At 33.9% G+C, this 24,338-nt stretch overlaps 1 protein-coding gene across 2 annotated transcripts in view; it reads right to left on the bottom strand.

Moving 5' to 3' along the window:
• The window catches only part of TPR (translocated promoter region, nuclear basket protein), a 69,148-nt gene that overhangs the window by 31,318 nt on the left and 13,492 nt on the right, over positions 1 to 24,338 (bottom strand). For both annotated transcript variants that reach the window (XM_060295340.2, XM_030873025.3), the window contains exons 8-30: positions 22,316 to 22,408; positions 21,797 to 21,877; positions 21,629 to 21,716; positions 20,754 to 20,894; positions 20,254 to 20,345; positions 19,624 to 19,821; positions 17,380 to 17,487; positions 16,159 to 16,385; positions 15,330 to 15,493; positions 14,753 to 14,886; positions 14,516 to 14,664; positions 13,333 to 13,495; positions 11,902 to 12,036; positions 11,248 to 11,388; positions 10,120 to 10,285; positions 8,924 to 9,090; positions 7,782 to 7,934; positions 7,238 to 7,354; positions 5,029 to 5,232; positions 4,733 to 4,917; positions 4,143 to 4,290; positions 2,414 to 2,551; positions 2,180 to 2,311 (exon numbers count right to left, since the gene is read on the bottom strand). In XM_060295340.2, the coding sequence (XP_060151323.1) occupies positions 2,180 to 2,311; positions 2,414 to 2,551; positions 4,143 to 4,290; positions 4,733 to 4,917; positions 5,029 to 5,232; positions 7,238 to 7,354; positions 7,782 to 7,934; positions 8,924 to 9,090; positions 10,120 to 10,285; positions 11,248 to 11,388; positions 11,902 to 12,036; positions 13,333 to 13,495; positions 14,516 to 14,664; positions 14,753 to 14,886; positions 15,330 to 15,493; positions 16,159 to 16,385; positions 17,380 to 17,487; positions 19,624 to 19,821; positions 20,254 to 20,345; positions 20,754 to 20,894; positions 21,629 to 21,716; positions 21,797 to 21,877; positions 22,316 to 22,408 (3,324 nt within the window). The remainder of the gene's footprint in view (positions 1 to 2,179; positions 2,312 to 2,413; positions 2,552 to 4,142; positions 4,291 to 4,732; positions 4,918 to 5,028; positions 5,233 to 7,237; positions 7,355 to 7,781; positions 7,935 to 8,923; positions 9,091 to 10,119; positions 10,286 to 11,247; positions 11,389 to 11,901; positions 12,037 to 13,332; positions 13,496 to 14,515; positions 14,665 to 14,752; positions 14,887 to 15,329; positions 15,494 to 16,158; positions 16,386 to 17,379; positions 17,488 to 19,623; positions 19,822 to 20,253; positions 20,346 to 20,753; positions 20,895 to 21,628; positions 21,717 to 21,796; positions 21,878 to 22,315; positions 22,409 to 24,338) is intronic.

Raw genomic sequence — 24,338 nt, 5'->3', positions numbered from 1 at the left:
TTGCATTTAGTAGTGTATATATGTCAAAGCCACTCTCTCACTTCGTCCCAGCTTACCCTTCCCCCTTCTTGTTTCCTCAAGTCCATTCTCTATGTCTGCGTCTTTATTTCTGTCCTGCCCTTAGGTTCTTCAGAACCATTTATATGTGTTAGCTAGCATACGGCATTTGTTTTTCTCTTTCTGACTTACTTCACTCTGTGTGACAGACTCTAGGTCCATCTGCCTCACTACAAATAACTCAATTTCGTTTCTTTATATGGCTGAGTAATATTCCATTGTATACATGTGCCACATCTTTATCTATTCATCTGTCGATGGACACTTAGGTTTCTTCCATGTCCTGGCTATTGTAAACAGAGCTGCAATGAACATTGTGGTACATGACTCTTTTTGAATTATGGTTTTCTCAGGGTATATGCCCAGTAGTGGGATTGCTGGGCCGTATGGTAGTTCTATTTTTAGTTTTTTAAGGAATCTCCATGCTGTTTTCCATAGTGGCTGTATCAATATACATTCCCACCAACAGTGCAAGAGGGTTCCCTTTTCTCCACACCCTCTCCAGCACTTATTGTTTGTAGGTTTTTTGATGATGGCCATTCTGACTGGTGTGAGGTGATACCTCATTGTAGTTTTGATTTGCATTTCTCTAATGATTAGAGATGTTGAGCATCCTTTCATGTGTTGGTTGGCAATCAGTATATCTTCTTTGGAGAAATGTCTATTTAGGTATTCTGCCCAGTTTTGGATTAGGTTGTTATTTTTTGATAATTGAGCTGCATGAGCTGCTTGTATATTTTGGAGATTAATCCTTTGTCAGTTGCTTCGTTTGCAAATATTTTCTTCCATTCTGAGGGTTGTCTTTTTGTCTTGTTTATGGTTTCCTTTGCTGTGCAAAAGCTTTGAAGTTTCATTAGGTCCCATTTGTTTATTTTTGTTTTTATTTCCATTTCTCTAGGAGGTGGGTCAAAAAGGATCTTGCTGTGATTTATGTCATAGAGTGTTCTTCCTATATTTTTCTCTAAGAGTTTCATAGTGTCTGGCCTTATATTTAGGTCTTTAATTCATTTTGAGTTTATTTTTGTGTATGGTGTTAGGGAGTGTTCTAATTTCATTCTTTTACATGTAGCTGTCCAGTTTTCCCAGCACTACTTATTGAAGAGACTGTCTTTACTCCATTGTATATTCTTGCCTCCTTTATCAAAAATAAGGTGACCATATGTGCATGGGTTTATCTCTGGGATTTCTATCCTGTTCCATTGATCTATACTTCTGTTTTTGTGCCAGTACTACACTGTCTTGATTACTGTAGCTTTGTAGTATAGTCTGAAGTCACAGAGCCTGATTGCTCCAGCTCCGTTTTTCTTTCTCAAGATTTCTTTGGCTATTCGGGGTCTTTTGTGTTTCCAAACAAATTGTGAAATTTTTTGTTCTAGTTCTGTGAAAAATGCCATTGGTAGTTTGATAGGAATTGCATTGAATCTGTAGATAGCTTTGGGTGGTATTGTTATTTTCACAGTGTTGATTCTTCCAGTCCAAGAACATGATATATCTCTCCATCTGTATCATCTTTAATTTCTTTCATCGGTGTCTTATAGTTTTCTGCATACAGATCTTTTGTCTCCTTAGGTAGGTTTATTCCTAGGTATTTTAGTCTTTTTGTTGCAGTGTTATATGGGAGTGTTTCCTTAATTTCTGTTTCAGAGTTTTCATCATTAGGGTATAGGAATGCAAGATATTTCTGTGCATTAATTTTGTATCCTGCTACTTTACTAAATTCATTTATTAGAGCTGGCGTTTCTAACCATACTATGCTATATGGTTTTGTCCCTCCTGAAAAGGTACCAGTCAGTGAACAAGTCTTCTTAAAGTGATTCAGTAAGCTACATAAATCCATTTATCACATACCAAAGCATTTTAGAGATAAAGCAAAAGCCTAAATTTGGAATACAAGTAAATAAATTAGCTGTTTTTAAAAATATACAAAACGTAACCAAAACTTTAAAAACTGAGTTATAAGTTTAATGCCTATCACGTATGTAGAGGTTACATGTTAGACTTTTACTGATCAACGCATAATACTTTCCACTAGCTCATCAAACATTTTTATCCCCTTAAATTTTACCCTATTATTTTAAATCAACATGTTTCCATATTTTGGAATGGGTTTAACTGCACTTACCTGGTTACGTGCTTTCCAACGTTTGACATCTTCTTCTAATAACTTCTTCTCTGCTTGCAACATACCGCTTTTCTCACTCAGCTCAGCATTTGCTTCTTGTAAGGGTAAAATATCTAACTCCAGTTTCCTCACCTGAAAATAGTTCCAGTATTTTTTTTAATACCTGATGTGAGAGTTTATTTAAAATACTATTAAAAATAATGTGCCTCTTCTCTTCATTAGTAAGTTACAAACCTTGGCTTGCATCTGTTGTAGATCCTGTTCTAGCCTTTCCTTTTCTTCCCTCAGCATCTTATTGGTCTCCATAACTACATTCATTGTTTCGGTTTTCTTCATCAGTTCCTCATGCTGGGCCATTGTTTTTGCAGTTACCTAAAGATTTCAAACATGTATACAGTAACATATAACAATAGATTAAGACCTACCTTTTCCTACCAGTTCTAATCTTTCCTACAAAAGTAAAAAGGATTTAAATGTCAACTTTTAAACAAATTCTTAGAAGTCTTACATGTTTTTCTGTAATTATGCTAATTACAGAGTTTAAACAAATACTAGAAATTAAAAGATGAAAGTAAAAAGATACTACAAATCCTGCTGACAAATAGTTTTTACATTAGGTAAGAACATCAATCCAGATCTTTCTGTATCTATTCTTTTTCTTGCTACACTGAATTAAAATAGTTCTAAAACAATGTTATTTTGATCCTCAGTTTTTTCCCCCTTTTTCAGAAACTCTTTTATATTTCACTCAGTTGTTTCATCACTTTGGTTCTGAGAAATTTTACTGAATATTTGTTAATTTGTGAAGACCTTTTCTTCTGTTCTCATTGAGTATAATTATCCATCTTTTGCACATGTTACTTTATTCCTTCACCATTTTAAAATCTATGGTTCATGACTGCCGTGCTACACTGTTCATCTTTGGTAGACATTCTATTAGTTTTGATATAATGTATGTTACTTCTTGACTCTCCTCTGACTATATGTAAGAGTTTGTTGAGCTGGGCATTTTCTACTAGTATTATTTGCCTTTCTGCAGCCCAAAGGAACAGCAAAGAAAGCAGAAGAGACTGAGAGAATATACAATCTTTGTTAGAAACCCCAATTCTGCTCTTTTCCTCCAAGTGTTAACTCCATTGAATTACAGGGTCTGTTTATTATTTCCGTAATGAGAAATGTTTGAATTTGGGTTGTTTTCTCAATAGGATATAACTCTGGAATTTTAAATTTCTCTCTGAAAATGTAAATCCAATAAATCTAATTGTTCAATTATTCACTTTCCCCTGTTTCAATGGTTTATCTCTAGCAGGCATTCCAGTTATCAGTTAAAAGAAGATAAATGATTCAAGGTCTTAATTTCCTTCCTTCCAGATGTACAGCTGTTATGCAATAGTAAGCCTTTGGGTGGTAGTGTGGACTAGGAGTTAATAAGCTTATGTTGTGATCACATATTCACTAAGCATCTTTTATTCTCCTTTGGTCAATTGTTTTGACTACATTTTGCACCTCTGATGAGAAAGGAATATTCTGTAGCAGTTTCAACCTACCTTTTTTTCTAAAATGACTATCAATCTATCATGAAAACTACAGCAATAAATTAAGATAACTGAAATTTATTAAGCACTCACTGTGTACCAGACATGATTCTAAACGCTTCATGTGCACTAACTCAATCCTCACTATTATTATCACCCCAATATTACAGACAAGGAAGTTTAAGAGCAAGGAAGTTAAACAATATATCCAAGGCACACATCTCACGGTGTGAAGCTAGAATTTGAAACCAGTCAGTCTGGTTACCATTAGTCTCTCACCACTGTATTGTGCCAGTGTTTACTAATGTTTAATGAATTTACACGTTTAAAAAGAATGCTTATTTCAAACTAAATTTTATGTTATTAGAAACTGAAATGAGCTCATCTCTTGATTTAACAAGTGCTTTCTTAAAGCTTAGGATACATACCTGAACTTTCTCCCTTTCAGCATTTAGACTATCCTGCAGTTCCTGCAGCTCTCTTTCTAAAAGTTCAACCCTTTGTCGATAGCGCAGGCTCTCAACCTGAGCCACTTCAAACCTAGTTTCAGCAATTTCTTTTTCTCGTCGTATAAATCTACAAGAATATGTATTTTATTTGAATAGAAAAATGCCAACAACATAACATTTCAAAACTTGGATAATTTTTAAGATGACAAAAATCATTCACTTTAAAAACTATTTTTACAAAATGCTTTCATTAAAAAATAATGGGGGATATATTTTATTACAGACAGTGGCTTCTATCTTTAAAATAATCCGAAAGGCAATTAATTTTCTAAAGAACCCACTCAAGTTCTTACTATTAGATTCAACTTGAACTAATTTATTTAAATTGGCATATGTCTAAATGTCAAAAGTGATCACTAATTGGGTGATAGTGGCTTTGTTGACTAATAAGAGACAAAATGAGCTTTATGCCTAAATATCCTGTAACTCCCACTTGTCTAATTTATACATTTATAGTGTAAACTTCATAATTGTTGTTAACCAAAGCATTAAGAATATATTGGATTTACCTGAGAATTTCCAAAATTTGTTCTTGAGATTTTCCTTCTTCACTGAGAGATACATTCAATGGACCTTGTACACCTTCCTTCATAGAGGCGACGATTTTGTCACTTAATTTTTCAATCTGATCATGAAGTAATCTGTTTTGTTTTTCTAGATCTTCACAGCGAGACACACTCTTGGAAACTTCATCCTATAATCCAAGAGTCTATCATAATACCAGATTTTCCAATGTACATTAAAAAAAAACTTTCAATTCTCTAAACATTCTGATGTACAATATGATTATGATGTACAATAATACCTTCAACATTCTCTCTCTTTCCTCCCAAGATGCTTTACATTCCAACAACTGTGATTCTGCTTTCTGGGTTGTTTCTTCCAAGTGCTGACGCACTGACACCATTTTGGAAACCTGTTCTTTGGCAGCTTGTAGAGCTTCAACATCAGCAGCATGTAGCATCAATTCTCTCTCATACTTATTCTGAGCTTCCACAGCTATTTTAGCCTGAAAGGAATTATTTCCCCATCGACATAGATGATTAAAAACCCATAAAGCTAATCTTTGAAAAGATGCACATTGTATTATTTAAAGTAATAAAAGTGAAGACAATCTCTAAATGTACCAAAATAGGAGAATGATTAAAAATCACACTGTAGTGGGAAGCAGCCACACAGCACAGGGAGATAAGCTCGGTGCTTTGTGACCACCTAGAGGGGTGGGATAGGGAGGGTGGGAGGGAGGGAGACGCAAGAGGGAAGAGATATGGGGACATATGTATATGTATAACTGATTCACTTTGTTATAAAGCAGAAACTAACACACCATTGTAAAGCAATTATATTCCAATAAAGATGTTAAAAAATTAAAAAAAAAATCACACTATCTATTTAATGAAATATTAAACATCTGTTCAAAATGAAACTTAAGAAGATGATATAGTAACTCGGAACAGTCTTTATGAAAAAAAGACTAAATATAACTGAGTTACATAAAATACATATATATACACAAAGTGAATGAAGGTAAATGAAAATAATCTATTTGAGTACTGAAAAATGGATACATTATTTGATTCTAATTTCCAATATTATGCTGTTTGGCAATAAGCCAAAGACAATTCATTTTTGTCTAATTTACCTTCAATTTGAAGCACTTTCCCCTGTATTCCATTTTTAAAGTAATCCTGATACATATACATGTTATGTATATAAGCAATATGTAAGCAATAAAGAATAGTAACCCAACAAATGGCTATTAATATACCACCAAACATAAAAATGAGAATGTTTCCAATATCCTTACATGTCTTTCCTTCCCATTCTACCATTTCAATAATTCCCATTTTCCTGAATTGTTTTACCATTTCTTGTTCATAAAAAGCAGTATCACATATATGTGTGTGTGCATGCTGTATGTATACTTAAATAATGTGGTTGTGTACTTTTAAAGCTTATAAACAGTGGTGTATAGAAATCTGTGTAAGCTCAGTAATACATTAAAAAGGTATTAAAATTATTTTGTTGAGAAAAGTATCTCTATCGTGTCTGTAGTACAGCTTTACAACCAGAATTAGTGAAGGACTACAATAATGAAAGAATGTTTGCAGGCCTTCCCTGGTGGCGCAGTGGTTGAGAGTCCGCCTGCCGATGCAGGGGACACGGGTTCGTGCCCCGGTCTGGGAAGATCCCACATGCCGCAGAGCGGCTGGGCCCGTGAGCCGTGGCCGCTGAGCCTGCGCTCCGCAACGGGAGAGGCCACAACAGTGAGAGGCCCACGTACCGCCAAAAAAAAAAAAAAAAAAAAGAATGTTTGCAAGTGAAAGCAAGTACACATGTAATCTCCTACTCCTATTTTTCTATATTTTTCCCATTTATCAACTTTGTTTTGTTAATGGATATTGCTCTACAGGTATCTCCTACTTTTTGAAAGTTTGCTTTATGCCACTTTGCTTTTATGAAAAACCTACATTAGCGTCTGTTTTTGCTAACCAAAAGAAATCCAAAGAGCATTTTTGCTTTTACAAAAAAAGGAGAAAAGTGAAAAGTGTTCAGCGTTTGTTTTGCAGGAGCCATTATAGAGGCTGTGCGCACCCCGAGTAGCAAGAGAGGCACCGCCAAGCTCCCTCCCTGAGAACTACACTCAGAATCTCAATATCAAGCTGTCAGAGCTTTGAATTGTGTCTGTGAGCATCTATGCTTTATCTCAATTTATTTTGTGCTTCCATTAGCAAGATGTGTCCTAAGCTAATTGTTTCTTCACTTCATGACATTGCAGTTTACACACGGCTTCATAGGAACTTTCTACTTTTGGACAGCAGGGGGAACCTGTGTTTACTTTTAGCCTTCATATATACTTTTCAACTGATGTTATTCCAAGTTCCACAAGAGTGGAAATAAACCTGCATTTTTGTAAGATTCACCAATCCCCAAAATGCATTAATATACTCCAAGAACTGTTCCCTAAGATCAAAGCTCACTTCTCGATAACTGGCTCTAAGAGTGACACTTACTTGTTCCTGACAGTCCCGTCTGGCTTGCTGCTCATTACTCAAAGCTGTGCCTGCTCTCTGAAGAGCTTCTTGTACTTCATTCTGAACACTATTGAGTGTTTTCTTTAACTCAGATAACTAAATCAGAAGAACAAGATTAAAACCAGAGTTAATTGCAAACTTACTTTAAAAATACTGAAGATAGATTTTTCAAAATACAAGTAGCCCAAAGACTTCTTACTAAATTTAAAATAGTCATAACCTGATATAATCTACTGGACAAATTTTGCAGGTCTATGTTGACCCCATATTACTATCTGCAAAAGTCAATTTTTAGGCAGAGGCTTCTAAAAAGCAGCACTGATACCTAGTACCATAAAGTAGTCTTAAATATCCAAAAGGAAACATGTGCAGATGTACAGAGTAAAACATAAAACTAAAATTGTTGGGTATGTGTTCATTCAATATCTGTTGAGATGAACTGAATAGTAGCTGATGAGCTAATTAAAAGAATTTAAATTCTTACCATAGAAAAAGTGATTGATATGGTAAAAACTTAATTTACCTGTTGTTCCATGCTCTCTATGGCTCTTCTCTTGTCATCCTGAAGTTCCTGTTTTTCCTTCTCTACTTCCATTAACTTCTTTTCCAGCTGTGTCTGAAACTCAGCTGACTCTTTTAAGCGAACTTCAATATTCTTATGTACTTCTTCTGTCACCTTTGCCATCAACCAAACAATAAGATACAAAGAATATACATATTTAAAATTATACAGTTACTTTCCCCAAATCTAAACTAAATTTAAAAAATACTAAAATTAATGTTTGCCTCGTATTTTTTTTAAAAAAATCCATCAAATGCTGATTCAAGAGTTCAAAAACATCACTTAAAACTATGCATAATTTACCTCTCTACCTGTTTACTGGTCATTTTTCTTTTTTGAAGTGAAATTTCCAATTTTCGTTTTCCCCTCATTCTTCATATCCACTTGCCAAATCTGTCCATTCTACCACTGAAAGGGGTTTTTCTCCCCACATATTTTGATTTTCATGATGCCAGCCACGAAAGGATCTTTTAAAACTGTGGCCCTAGTCTATTGCTATAGCCTCCAAAACAAACTTTGTACCCTCCAATCTATTACATTAATCTTTCTAGTTAAAGCAAATTCTGGTTATGACATGTTGGAAAAAAATCAATGCCTCAATAATCTTACAACGTATAATTTAGTATGACTTGAAAACCTTTCACATTTGGCTCCTGACTACGTTTATAATTATATTCCTCACTATTTCACTTCATAAATGCAACACACTAACTAGCCTTTTTATCTTGGCTGATGGTGCCTTCTACGTGGAATAACTTCCTACCTTTAACTATCCAAATGATGCTTTCTTTCAAGGCTGGACACAAATGCCTTCTCTCCTGTGGAGTTATGCATACTCAAAAGACAAATAATCTCACCTACCTCCCACTCACATCAACATTTCATCTATACCTTTTCTACAGCAATACACTTTCCATGTTGCACAAAGTTTGTGTGATCTTTTTGTTTGTTTTATTTGGCTTATTAGACTCAAGCACTCTTAAGAGGTAAGTGCAATGTCAGTCAAATCCATACTTTTACACAGTGTCTTACACATAGCAACAACCTAACTTAAAAAAAAAAGTTAGTAAGTGTACGCAAACCGATTTCAAAATTGTATATACCTGTTTTTCCTTGTTGAGGGACTCTTCCAAACTAGTAACCATTGCACGATACTGTTCCACATTACTAGTGCTTGTTTTGAGTCTTTCCTTCAAGTCATTCACCTGCTCTTCTGCCTGCCTTAGCTGACTCAGAAGGTCATCCACATCTTCTTTGTTGCTAGGCTGACCTAAAAGATTTAACAGCTTTCTTAAAATGAACACGTTAAAAGATATTAGAGATGACTGTTATCAATCCTGACTGTGAAGTTAGGATTAAGGCTGAAATAAGTAGTTAACTACCTAAAAAGTATATTTCAACCCATACTGAATACCAAAATAAAACCAGGTTACTGTTAGTATGTTATTTCTTCAAAAGAACTTTGCTGTTACAAATATTTTTTTAAAAAAAAGATACTTAAAAAGAGAATACAAAATATTTCCACTAAACTGAGACAGTTACTTGAAGAAATTACCATTCTTAATTTATTTAAACGTTGTTTATTCCAAAACACTACACCTTAATCATTTAGTGCAATTTTCATTCTAAAATTCATGGAAAAGGAAGAAATTGCAGATTAGAAAGAATGTTTTCATACCATATGATAACAAGAAAGAAGTATTGGATAATTATATACATATACTATATATATCACATATACACATATATACTTATGTTTTAAATTTCTCTTCTATTAAGAAATAAAACCATGTAGAAAATCTGGACACAATGGCTTTGCATTTGAAATAATGTATTGACAAAGAGAAGCAAAACCTAATGAGACAAATCTTTTACCTGTGGCTATCAATGAGCAAAAATTAGAAATGTTGCTCTAAAAGAGACCAAGCCAATCAATTATTTCTGTAAGTGAGCCATATCATTACAAATTCAACAAGTAACCTCATCTCGAAAGGGAGAGTTAAAAATTCAAATATTAACCCTCCACAAGAGAAACATTCTTAAAGTATCAGTAAAATGGTTTCAATAATTGGAAAACTAAGAGCATATCTTGGTCAGCTGCCATATGTACAACTATTCCGAATCTTCCAAGTCTGCAAATTTATTAATTTAAGTGGAAAACTGAGCTTTACTATAGGAACAATAAAGGTTTTTTGTTTTTTAAATCTTTTGCTAGTATCCACAAAGAATAGGCTATTTATCTACAGGATATGTTATAAACCTAAAGAGGTACTTTTTATCAGCCTACTTAATTATTTACCTTTACCAGTTCTCTGTGAGGACTGAGAAGCAAGCTGGACTTCCACATTACTAAGGTGCTGTTTCAATGTAGCAATTTCCTTTTGAGCATTTTTTAACAGTTCTTTTGTGTTAAGATGAAGATTAGTCTCAGTATCCAGCTGTCTCTTTGTATCTAAAAGTTGAACCTATAAGAAAAAATACATTAACCCTACAAACATTTACCTTTAAGTTCTTAAGTAACTAGAGGTTCAAGTTATCTTTTTACAGAACTTTAACACTCTGGCTAAAACAGGGTAACAGAGATGAGATTTACCTCCCCATCTGAAACAACCAAAATCAAAAAAACAAACACCAACCAAAAAACCCCAGACAAAACACATTAGAACAACTGTGATACCTGAGTTAGGAAACAAAAGAGGTGAACCCTACAATTTCCCAACTTATTGATTTAAGAGTGTGCAGGCTAAGGCATAGGGAAAGGGAAATGAGGCCCACAGGATTCCTGAATTGAGAACATAGAACTGAGAGTAGAAGAAGGCTAGTCTGAATTCATAAGACAATCAGAGAGACGAGAGCTGCACTGAGTACTGTGATTTGCACAGGATCCCTCTTGAATATTCAGCAAAATTGTGATCAGTGCATGCCTATGAAATTACCCTAGACAGGGTAAAGAATCACCCAAAGAGACTGAATGAAGACTCTCTGGTGCTCAGAGAGAGTTATTAGGAATAAATAATGCCTGTTTCCAGCAGCCTGACTGCAAAAGCTCTTAATTCACTGGGCACTGGGACTAGTAGTCAGGAAGATACTGGCTTGGTAGCAGTGAATAATTAGTTCTAAACTGAGCACTGCTTTGGGCCTGCCTAATAAATCGTAAAAAATATATTGAATAGAATCAAACTATTTTCAATGAACTTTACTGCATTCCAGAACAAAGTTCAAGATTTATAGAAATACAGAAATATCCAGCACCCAATAGGATAAAACCCAATCAAAAATTACTAAGCATACAAAAAGGCAAGACAAACTTACGAGTCTGTAAGAGATCTCTTCAAAACTATGCTTCAACATGAGATGACAGTTTATCTACACACCAGCTTAATTTTTAAACATAAACATTCTACAGAAATTCAGAACACAGACTCACATCTAGATTTCTAGTAAGTGTATGCCTTTGTTCCACCTCATTTTCCAACTTCTTCTTTAGATGGGATATCTCATGTTCCAGTTTTTCTATCTGGCTACTAAGCCTTTGTTTGGTTTCTGTTTCAGATCGTTCCAATATTCCCTAAGGTAAAAAAAGATTTTTGTTATACTTAAGAAAAAAGTAACCCCCCCCCACACCAAAAAGAAAACCCAAAGGCAATAGAAAATTATGGGAATACAACTCATTTCTACATGAAGAGGTTAATATCTAAAACATTTACCAAGAAGGTATTTGACATTATCCATACTAAAACATCTATTTAATAGGGAAAATAAAAACCATATTACCAACGGCCATTCAGATTTCTTGAAGTTTTAAAGACTATAAACCAAAGATTAAATCTTGTACGCAATTAAACTGTACAGGACTCTAAATATAGACCTGAGGATTAAAACTGCCAATTGCATGGCTTCAGTCAGTTTTCTTTAAATGTTTTATTTAGAATATTGACGTCTTAATAAACTTCAAATTCAATGATCATAATGCATGACAAAAATGACATGAATTTTCTCATTAAGAAACCTGAGAAAATACAATGTCAAAATTGTTCAAATATAACTTAATTTTTCTACATGTCCTTTTTTATTTGGTTACCTGAATTGTTTGCAGATTAGTTAGCAGCAAGTTTTGCCCTCTTTGTTCAGCCAACAAAGATTCTCTTTGCTGAGAAAGACGAACTTCTGACAATTTAAGCATTTCCTTTTCCTTTTTCAAATTTTCTGCTCTTACCTTGAGGCAAATACAAGTTAAAGAAAAAATATTGAAAAGCAATGTGTCAAATGTAATAACACAGTTATAAAATTAAAATGATTCTTCATTACTATATATTTCTTAATGTTAGAAACTAACAGTAGAGACTACATCTCTTCACTATATAAGGAAATACAACTCTTAGTTTCATGTATTGAAATATGAAGCAAATATTGGAAATACTAATAGATCAAAGGAAAAAATCTTGCAATTACCACAAATACACTATCTTTGCTCTAACAAATCAGACTTTAAAACAAACAATAAAAAAATCTAAAATGCCAGAGTGTAAGAGGCAAAACTGAAAAATTGTGCTATAGTCATACCTGCATACTATTAAATTATGCAAGTTTAGAATCTAAGCTTGGTTTCTAAGGATCTGTTTGAAAGTGCTGACTGATCTATTTAAACTTTTTTCCCCCATAAAGACTCTGAGTTTCATGGGATATAGGAGGGTTCGCTGAAAATCAATATCCTCAAATATTCATATTTTCAGGATGAGTCAAAAACTATCAATCATAAAACTTACTCCACCAGTTTGAAAAAGTGCTGCTGTCTAGTCTCCACAAAGGAGTGGGTACAAGACAAAAATGAAAGAATATAGCCAACAGAATTAGAAAAGCTAGGTTTTAAGTCCCAACCAACCCATCTCTCATCATGGCCCCAAAACAGGCAAATTACTTAGCTTCTGCGTCTGTTTCTCGATAGGCCAAATGGGGGACAACTGTACCTAGTTCATAAGTAATGATTAAAAAGTTGTAAGAGACAATTTTATAAAAAGTAAAGCATTGTATGAAAATTTATCTTCAAAGAATTTAGAATTTAGTTGAAAGTACTGTCAATTTCTGATTGACATTTATATTCATCATTCATTTCATCAATTATATTTTATTCATTGAAATTCAGAAATATAATTCAATGCTAATGAAATTTTTATACTGTCCTTTATTAGAAATAAGAATGGATAAAATATTCACCCACTGCCTTTGTTGTAACTAGAGCAACAGTGACTTACAAATTTATTTTGAAATGGAAAATCTGTAAGACAATCTTAGTCTAGACAAACAAACTTCTTTCCCTCTCCAGTTTTATTAGAAACAATCACCCAACTGATCTGATGGACAAGTGGATGCCTGGAAACTATTTGATAAGGACATGTAATTCACAAACCTCAAATATCTACATTACACCAACCAGTAAAAGCAAAGTAATAATTAAAAAACAAGTGTCAAATGCAACTTATAACGCAAGTGAGATGCCGGAAATTGGTCTCACTTCTGCAACAGCTAGCTTTTCATTAGCTCCTCTCAAATCTTGTGTCATTGTGTTGATGATCTGTTCCTGCTTTTGAGTTGCTGCAGTGAGTTTCTGATTTCTCTCGTGTAGGGATGATATTTCTCGACGATATCCTTCAACATTATCTTGTAGCATTTCATAACTTATATGAAAAAAAAAAATTCCATAAGCAACTGAAGTACTATATCCTAGCTTAGTTCCTTGATTTTCACAAGAACTTAATTTTACATGATTAATAATATGAAAACAGTGGCTTGTGTAATAATGTAAAAATCTCCATTCTTTTTTCTAAATTCCACATTTAGCAGTCAAATTCAAATTCTAATTAAACACAGTATTTCATGCTGAATTAATTTTTTAATCTTACTCATTTACAAGTATTCTAATCATATTCAAAATAATGCCATATAATGTTGATACACGAGACACCCATCACTATACAGTATGCAATTTAAGATATTCACTCATGGTTAGTGATGGATTTTTGCCAGTCCTTTTTTTCTCTCTAAAATTCTTCATGTTATTTTCTTATGTGCTTGAAAGCTTAGAAAATGGCTGGCTAGAGCTATCAACATAGGAGAAAAAAAGGTGCTTTTATTGGGATATCAAACTGTTGGAATGTACAGAGACAACTTCTTGGCATATACTTACAAAAACAGTTTGACCATGTAGTATACAAAGAAATAAGTTTTCTCCTAACTTGATAAACTAACAAGTATTCAATGGCTCTGGTAATAACTATGGAATGAAATTTACCATTATTCCTTTGTTAAGTGACCAAGAAAGTGAATTTTCCCAAAATTAACTCGCTAGAGCCTGCTTCTCTTCTACCTAGACTAGAAAAGGCTGAATTTGCTCACAGTTCTCTTATCTTCCTTACTTAAAATAATTAAGTCCTATGGAAACAGTATCTTCTTTAATCTCAGGAAGGAAAAATAGCAACATTCCTTACATGAACTTCAACTTAACTAAATAACTACCTGGACTCCTTAGCAATATCCAGGAAAATCATTAACCAAAAGTAAAAAATGAACCCCTGTACATCTCATCCTGGATCAGAATCCACCAAAAAAAGTAACACTATTGCAAATTAACACTTGAATTTGATTCAACTGAAAACTAAGTATACCGTTTAGACTTAATTTTTGAAAAGAAAATTTACCGTTTAGAAGCAAAATCTAGCTGGGTAGAAATTTTGGTATTTTGTGATCGCAAATCTGTGACTTGCTCCTGAAGTTTCTCAAGCTGCTCATTCTGCATTTTTTCATTATCTGCCTTTTCTTTTTTGTAGTTCTCAAAAATTTCCTGCAACTAAATATTGGAGAAATTATTAGAAGATGATAGTCCATGTTCTCAAAAAACCTGACCCAAGATAAAGCTGTAAAGGTGGGGTCTTTACCTGTTTAAGGGCAGCCTTGGCTTCTATAGCCTCTGCTGACTCAATTACAGGTACTGGAGTAGGAGTGGAAACAGTCTGTGATGTACTTGAACGTTTTTGAGTTGACACAAGAGAACTATCATCTAAGCTTGAAGCTTCAGAAACGTAAAAAGAATGATGTAACATTTCTTCACAAAATACGTCATTACCAAAAAACAAGCTGACTCATTTAAATGAAATCATAAGATTATAGAAATTATGAGACAAAGAACCTACTAAACAATTTATTAAAGTTATTTATGACTTCTAGTTAAATAAAGGTAATTTTTGCAGATTAAATGTCAAAACATAACCAGAATAAACACTGTAATTCATTGCCTCTCAGATGCATATTTTTCAACAATGATCAGCATTTTTCTTACCTAATATATTTTAGAATTGATGACGTGCTATGATCACTCATATATGGTAGTCAAATTTGAAGTTAGCACTGTTAAAGTAGATACTAGTTATATTGCGAAATCCATTCCCTAATATACATTTCAGAAATATTTCCCCAAAATACTTGGAAACTTTTAAGATACGTATAAAAACGTACCTTGTAAAGGAATGGTAACTCCTGTTGTCTGTGACAACAAAATACGGTACATATCACGCTGACGAACTATGGAATCAACAAGCTGCATTTGATGTCGTCGTGATTCACGGAGTTGTTCCAGTTCAGCGAGGGCGCTCTCAAGTTTGAGCTGAAGCTCAGTTATTCTGCAGGAAAAGAAATCAGTCTATTTCACAGGACTGAGATTGAGAGGCAGTCATAATTTCTATTGCAAATTGACTAAGCATTTTATCGCCTATCATTAAGCACAGTATTTTCATCTCTCTTATCCTTTCTTTCTTCTGCTGCTATTTTAAGAATCACTTTTAAAACCCCCACCATATAGGACACAGACACTCACCAACGTCATCTGAAAAATTTGTTTGCAAAAATTAAACCAATTCCACTGAGTCCAAACTCCAGTCTTCTTACTTTCATAGCCATTCTTCCTCCTCTAGTACCAAAACCATTTTTTCCCAAAAAATTCTTTACTGTAATTCCTTAAATATCTTCTCCATGAAGCCTGGCCTGTTCCCTAAAATCTAGGCTGGGTCTCATACCCTACGCTCCCATGGATAGGCTCATCTATTACAGCACTAATCACACTGAACTAAAATTATCTATTTATTGATCTTATTATCTATTTTATCTATTATTAGTCTCATCCACAAACTGAGGTCCCTGAGAGTAGAATTTTTGTTTTTTTGGGTATTGTTGCTCAGCTGTTTTTTTTCTCCTAAATCACTATATTCCCAATATCCAGCACTGTTAGGGGCACACAAAAGGTTTCAATAAATGTTTGCTGAATAAACCAAAGTAGTCTATTGCTTACTTGGATGAAGTTGTTTCTTGTTCTTCTCTTTCTCTGGTTTCCCCAAGTTCCCGAAGGGCCACTAAGAGACGTTGATTTTGCTGTTGAAGCTCTTCAATGTTTCTGTAAGATACTAGGTGCTGTGATATTACTTCAGATGAACTACTTATATCAGCAGAGCTTACTTCCTCATCACGGATTACATGGTTACCCCTCGCTTCTTCAAGTTCCATTAGAAGCACTCTAATCTAAAAAAGGGTTTTAATATGTTATCAAATAGTATTGGCTTCGATTCTGGAAATGTTTAGAAGAAAAGTAAAAATTTTCAAATGACAATGTTACTTTATGAACACTGTCAACTTAGTATTAAATTATCTTGAAAAACAAAACATCAAGCTTATCATTTTAGATATTAAGGCCTAAATAAAGAAAACCTTAATGGAAAAATTTATTTTTCATTTCTATGGACGTACGTAATGAAAACTACTATTTTTTTAAAAAACAGATTCCAGAAGCATGGTTCCATTTTTCTAAAACAAAGACCAAATAAAACACACAGAAATATATACCCATTTTGTGTGTGTGTGTGCGTGTATGCTTGCACTCGCATGCTTATATATGTATTATGTGGTGGGGCAGAAGGGGAGCATGGAAAATAGATGTTAATTTCATTCATGTGAAATTTTTATCTATGTTTGTGTGTACGTGTGTATACCCACACACAAAAATTAGGGTAAAATATATGAACAAAACAGACCTACATTTCCAAACCTGTTCAGTTAAATAAAAAAGTGGTAGGGTAATGCATTTATAGATGCATATACAAAATGCATGATTGTATTTTAGTAAAAACAAAGAATGTTTACATATGTTTACATATGCTCTTGTGTATCTGTACATATAAGAAGATGTGAAAGAATACACCACTGGTGAAAGAATAACACCATTCTGTTAACTCTGGGACTTGGGCAGGGGAAGAAAACTTTTATTTACCTTTGAATTACTTCATTTATTACAACCAGTACCTTCAATATGAAAATTTATCAAACACATAAGGAAAAGAGAAGGGGGAGCAGCTACGGGAAAACAATGACTAGGCTGCAATTCTGCTAGAGTGGTTTTCTTAGTTGATGAGAATTTCGTATGTGCTAGTTCTACCTTACATACCTGCAAAAAGATTCAAACACTACTAGGCAGTCAGTTCAGGGAAAAAATACAGGAAAAGAAACAAAAAATTCTAACCTGTTGTGAAAGATCTTTTATTTGTACTTCCATTCTTTGATTGTCTCTTTCAAGCACAGATGAATGTTTATTGGCTTTATCTGTGTCCTCCTGCAATCGCTGAATCTCCTTTAAAATGAAAAGTCAAATGAAAATTGTTTTTCCTTCTAAGATCTATATAAATAGCAGTTACACAAACAACAAAAATATTCAGTGCTCAAATACCACAGTAATCAACTTATAAATAAAAAAATTCTATATAATATACTAGCCTCTAAAGAGAAATTTCTTAAAAATAGGAATACATGTATTTCTTAATATCTCAAATATTGCTCATTATAATGTTCATCACTGTACGATAATGATGAGGAATTCCCCCTAAGTTAACTGTGAACTACAATGTTACAGCCACACCAAATTCATAGTGTATTATCAAATGATATCAGAGAAATACTCTCAAAAGCTTCGTTACTAAGACAAAAACAAAGGACTGCATTACAATGATGATCATTATTATACTATCTGGTAATAAATGTTAAAAGTAAAAAATGTTGGGTAAGATGCATAAAAGACTTGGTTTTATTAAAAATGCATCAGGAATTAATTCTAAAGAAGCAGCAGCCAATGTAACAAGGCTGTTAAAAAAAGGAAAGAAATTACAGCATATTGCAGTGCTCTGTAAAGTTTAGCATCACAATATCATTAGGGATTTAGGGGCACAGTTTTAAGGAGCTTGATGTAAGCAAAAAATATCTTTGAAATCTTATGTTTTATCTCAAATTTATACAAAATTTGCTTCTTAATGTACTGTTTTCACATACTAATGTTTTACACACTATTCGAGTGAAAGATGGCTCATATTTTTCCTGGTGTTTAAAGTACCTCTGAGCACAGTGCCCTCAGGGAACATGGATAAACCAATTTCAGTTGACAAAATGAAGCAGGCAAATATTCATGAAAGATGGTAACGACACAAATCTACTGAGTTCAAACTGGGATAAATTAAGATGCCAAGGAAGGAAGTAATTTGGTTATAAAACTCTAAGAATCTAACAAATAAGCACCACAGAATCTAGACTGGACATGATGTATGTTATGGACAGAAGATTCAGCTATGAAAAACATACAGAAATTATCTTTAAAGTCTTCGGCAGTTATGAAAAATGTCTGTGTTTATTACTGTGCCTGTATGTTAGTGATGAATTAACAAATAGGTTTCCCCCACAATGAACAGCTGCTATTATCTAATTTTTAAGCCCCTCTACTTTACTACCTCCTTCAGACAATAAGCTCCAAGCAAAATGCTCACTCTCAACAGTGAGAAAGTCAAGTAGATCCAAAGGACCTCTTTTTAAACCACATCAAAGGGGCAGAGGTGTGTCTAAAACCTAATATTCTGTCAAGGCAAGACTGCTAGACATCATTTGATTTAGGAGAAAGAGAACATTAGACACAATACACCCTGATTTAAACTGACATCTAAATTGTAATAACAACAGCAACAAAAGTTTAAGGTGAATTAAGGATACAATTTATTTATACAATATATTTATACTCTCAAAAAAAATTATCAGTTTAGATACAAGTTGATTTAGCTGATTTTCCCCAATAAAACTTGCTTAATAAATCTTGAAGATTTCTCAGTAATAACAGTTGTATCCTAAAAACAACATTATCAGCATATAAATACTCTTTTTAAACCATTACCTATTAAAAAGGAATCTTAAGAGGTAAAGAATATTTACAAACTTCTTTAGTACTTCTAATATGCAAAGGAACAGTAACAAAATAATGTATATAAAGATTTGCCAAATTGTGAAACGATATTTAAAAAAAGGAATTCTTTTCAATGGTAAGTCAAACAATATTATCATTTCTAGACAGAATATCAGAATTGCCTGACAAAAAATGACTATTGCTAAATTTAGAAAGGTTCTATTAACAGAGATTGTTATTTTAATCTGAAGAGTAGCCCAGGGAGATTTGGCTATTTATCATCCACTAGAGAACCCTACAGAAATCATCCCAAATGTCTTAAAAAATGCTAAAGGTTTTCAATGTTAGCTGAATAAAGATAAAACGTTTTGCAATTACAGATGTTTAATAATGTAATGACAAGTTCTAAAATATATAATTACCCTATCACTGAAAAAGTGGTTAGCCTTTTAACTTAAATTCTTTAATTCTAAGAAAGAACTACCCTATCTAGTAAATGGTTTCTCATATGTATTTTTTCTACAGTTAAAATTTAGGAATGGAACCAACCTTCATAGCTTGTTCAAGCTTAACAGATAAACTTGCCACAGCTTTCTGGGCACGTTCATACTCCTCACGTTGGCGTTTCAAAATTGGTGCTTTGGCTTCAACTTCTTTCACTATTTCATCTAGATACTTATTAATTCTTTTGTTCTCTAGTTTCTCCAAAAGCAGCTGATCCTGAGTTTCCACATAAGCATTATACAGCTGAAAGAAGAAGAGGGGTCATTTCAAACCTAAGCATAACAGATATACACAGTTTGTCTAGCTTCTTCATAAACATTCATTAGCAATTACACAAGATGGAAATCTTTACTGTATGTTACACAGAACCAGGAACCAAGAAAGCCTTTCCTGGGGACTTCCCTGGTGGCACAGTGGTTAAGACTCCACGCTCCCAAAACAGGGGGCCCAGATTCGATCCCTGGTCCGGGGACCAAGAGTTTGCATGCCACAACTAAGGAGCCCATGAGGCACAACTAAAAACAAACAAACAAACAAAAAAAGTAAGAAAGCTTTCCCTAAAACGATCCGTTAATCACTAGGCAATTTTAAGAATAATTTTTCTGGGGCATAAGTGTCAGAGAGATGTGAACACTTTTGCTGAAGGAAAATAACAAGATTTAATACCATTTTTACCTCAGTTAGCTTCATGCCAGGTTTCACTATCTTAGCTACGGCTGCTGCAGTAGGAGACATGGCTGCAAGCTCTTCTTCAGACAAGATGGCCCCTGAGCCAACACACAGAAATCGAGTATATTTTTGTAAAATTTCAAAGTAAAGCCACTAATATTTCTTACAAGTAAAAGTGATACCTACTGTACATTACATATAAATTCCTATGAAGACTATATAAAATATGACAAGTAACACAATTCTAAAAACCATGCAGTAATTATAGTTAAAACTATTCTGGAAATTGACACACAATTATGTGTGATCAAATGGTACTTATACCTAATAATACAATAAAGATACAGATAAAGTAATGCGGAACTAAAAATAAATAAATTGTAATGCTATAACTTAATGAGTTTCCTACATCACAACATGACAAACACTATTAGTGAAGTTAAGTGAGGACTATGTAGGGAAGTTCTAGTATTTCAAACCTTTAATAAGCATCTATTAATCCATACCTTTACGTTTTGTGGCAGAAAGCAGGTCATTTGCATTCTCTAATTCCTTCTCTAATTTCCTTATTTTCTCAAGCATTTCTTTTTCCATTTGATCTTTAGATTCCTCTACTTCTAGAAGATGATCTTGTATTGCTTTATTGGCTAAAAACATTTTTAGAGACAGAATAATCAAGCACATAATTAAAATCTTTAAGTTACAGAATGTAACAGAATAGTCAGCACACAATATTAAATTCTACAGAGGCTGTGGTTGACAGTTATTACCCACTGGAAGCTCTTGATGTACTTATAATTCCTGAGGTGTCCTGGCCTAGTCAATCTATTTCTCCTTTTGATGTCCCTTTTATAAGAGGGGAAAACAGGGGAACTCAAATTATAAAAAAAGTGGCTCTAAGTGTCTCTTTGGTTTTAATCTGATCTTAGATGTCTAGAACATAGGAAATGCCTGGAAAAGATCATACATAAATAACTTACATTAAAAAAAAGCAGGAATATATGAAATCAAAGACTTTAAAATACATTATAACTTAAAAAGTAAGGCTTATTTATGGATTAAGAGAGTACCCAAACTATAAACCTATATGTATTTATCAAAGGAAACGTTTCAAAAATGGAAGAAAAATTTCCTATTACAATCAGAATATATATATAAGGTTATCAAATGAAAGAAACAGAAAAATGTTAGCTACTTATATTTTCAAATATTTGCTGAAAATAGAATTTAAAATTTCTTGAACTAAGGATCTTTCTTCTATATCAAATTTTGTCCCTAATAAGGTATCTGACCTCCAAATCCAAAAATCTACAGAAGGGTAAAGAAAACAGTACCTTCTATCTAAAAACAAAATAATCTTCCCATAATTGGAAAGTCTTACCTTCTCCAGCTTCCTTCAAAAGTTTGTGTAATTCATCCACTGCTCGGGTCAGTTCATTGCTCTTTGCCTCTGAATCATCAGCAGCACTCTAAAATTTAATCTTAAAAAAGTTACCCAACATCCAATAATGCAACATTAGGACACTAAAGCATATGGTACGGTACCTACCTTGTAAAGATTAGAGAGTTTTATGTGAGCATTTAATTCATTGTGGAATTTCTCTTCCATACTGGCCTGCTGTTCCTTGGCCTGAGGGGGAAAAAAAAAGCCAACACCAAAAACCAAATTAGAACAGTCTGATTTGAACTGAATTTAGAATGCTTATCAAATGCCAAGATAAAAAATTCAGTTTTGAAAGTAAAGAGATGAAGACTAAAACACTAAAATTAAAATCAGTTGTCATTATAGAGATAAATTATTTTAAGGATAAAATGTTAATGATATTTTTATCTTAAAGTAGGATATTTAAATGTCATTAAAATTAACCATACTCGTTTTTAGACAGTACTTTGGATACAGTATGTAACTGATTCTAGCAATTTTAGCCTAGTTACATCCTATGAAAGTGCCCTGGCCATTTTGTGGTGCCAGGAATGGTTCAAAATATGAAATCATTTTATAAATCAATAGCTTTGTAAGTGTTACAATATTTTTGTAAAAGAGACATTTTAAACTGGTCAACTACACCTCTTTCAGTTTGGTCAACAGATCCTCTACATGCTTTTGAAGATTCTCATTTGATGTTTTCAAGCCATTCATCTGTTCTTCCATTCTAGAAACCTAGAAACAAAGAAGTAGAGTTGGCTGCGGGGAAGGATGTTGTATTAACTGAAATTAATTTGGTATAAAGCTGCCAAGTACCAGGACTGAGTGAGCCAGAGCCCCCTAATCAGCTGCTACTTTAACCCTGTCCTGTCTGGGTGGGGAACAGACGCCCGCAGGCGACCTACACGCAGAGGTGGGTCCAAATCCAAAGCTGAACCCCAGGAGCTGTGCGAACAAAGAAGAGAAAGGGAAATTTCTCCCAGCAGCCTCAGGAGCAGCGGATTAAAGCTCCACAATCAACTTGATGTACCCTGCATCTGTGGAATACCTGAATGGACAATGAATCATCCCAAAATTGAGGCAGTGGACATTGAGAGTAATTGTAGACTTGGGGTTTGCTTTCTGCATCTAATTTGTTTCTGGTTTTATGTTTATCTTAGTTTAATATTTAGAACTTATTATCATTGGTAGATTTGTTTACTGAGTTGGTTGCCCTCTCCCTTTTTTTTTTGTATATATATATTTTTCCTTTTTCTCTTTTTGTGAGTGTGTGTGTATGCGTCTTTTGTGATTTTGTCTGTATAGCTTTGCTTTTGCCATTTATCCTAGGGTTCTGTCTATTTTCTTTCTTTTTTTTTTTGGTATAGTTTTTAGCACTTGTTATCATTGGTGGATTTGTTTATTGGTTTCATTGCTCTCTTCTTTCTTTCCTTTTTTATTTTTTACTTTCAATATTTTTTTTTGTTATTTATCTTAATAACTTAATTTAATTTAATTAATTTATTTTTCTTTCTTTCTTCCTTTCTTTTTTTTTTCCTCCCTTTTCTTCTGAGCTGTGTGGATGACAGGGTCTTGGTGCTCCGGCCGGTGTCAAGCGTGAGCCTCTGAGGTGGGAGAACCGAGTTCAGAACATTGGTCCACCAGAGACCTCCCGGCCCCACATAATATCAAATGGTGAAAGCTCTCCCAGAGATCTCCATCTCAGTGCTAAGACCCAGCTCCACTCAACAAATAGCAAGCTCCAGTGCTGGACACCCCATGCCAAACAACTAGTAAGAAAGGAACACAACCCCACCCATTAGCAGAGAGGCTGACTAAAATCATAATAAGCTCACAGACACCCCAAAACATACCACCAGATGCAGTCCTGCCCACCAGAAAGACAAGATCCAGCCTCATCCACCAGAACACAGACACCAGTCCACTCCACCAGGAAGCCCACACAACCTAAAGAACCAACGTTACACACTAGGGGCAGACACGAAAAACAACAGGAATTACAAACCTGCAGCTTGCGAAAAGGACACCACAAACACAGTAAGTTAAGCAAAATGAGAAGACAGAGAAACACAGGGTAGATGAAGGAGCAAGCAAAACCCACCAGACCAAACAAATGAAGAGGAAATAGGCAGTCTACCTGAAAAAGAATTCACAGTAATGTTAGTAAAGATGATCCAAAATCTTGGAAATAGAATGAAGAAAATACAAGAAACGTTTCACAAGGACCAAGAAGAACTAAAGAGCAAACAATGATGAACAACACAATAAATGAAATTTAAAATTCTCTATAAGGAATCAATAGCAGAATAACTGCGGCAGAAGAACAGATAAGTGACCTGGAAGATAAAATAGAGGAAATAACTACTGCAGAGCAGAATAAAGAAAACAATGAAAAGAATTGAGGACAGTCTCAGAGACCTATGGGACAACATGAAATTCATCAACATTCAAATTATAGGGGTCCCAGAAGAAGAAGAGATAAAGAAAGGGACTGAGAAAATATTTAAAGAGATGATAGTTGAAAACTGCCCTAACATGGGAAAGGAAATACTGAATAAACTCCAGGAAGCCAGAGAGTTCCATAAAGGATAAATCCAAAGAGAATCACGCCAAGACACATACTAATCAAACTATCAAAAACTAAATACAAAGAAAAAATATTAAA

Source organism: Globicephala melas, chromosome 1 (genome assembly GCF_963455315.2).
Source record: "Globicephala melas chromosome 1, mGloMel1.2, whole genome shotgun sequence".
NCBI classification, from domain to species: domain Eukaryota; kingdom Metazoa; phylum Chordata; class Mammalia; order Artiodactyla; family Delphinidae; genus Globicephala; species Globicephala melas.
This window is presented reverse-complemented; position numbering and strand designations above follow the sequence as displayed.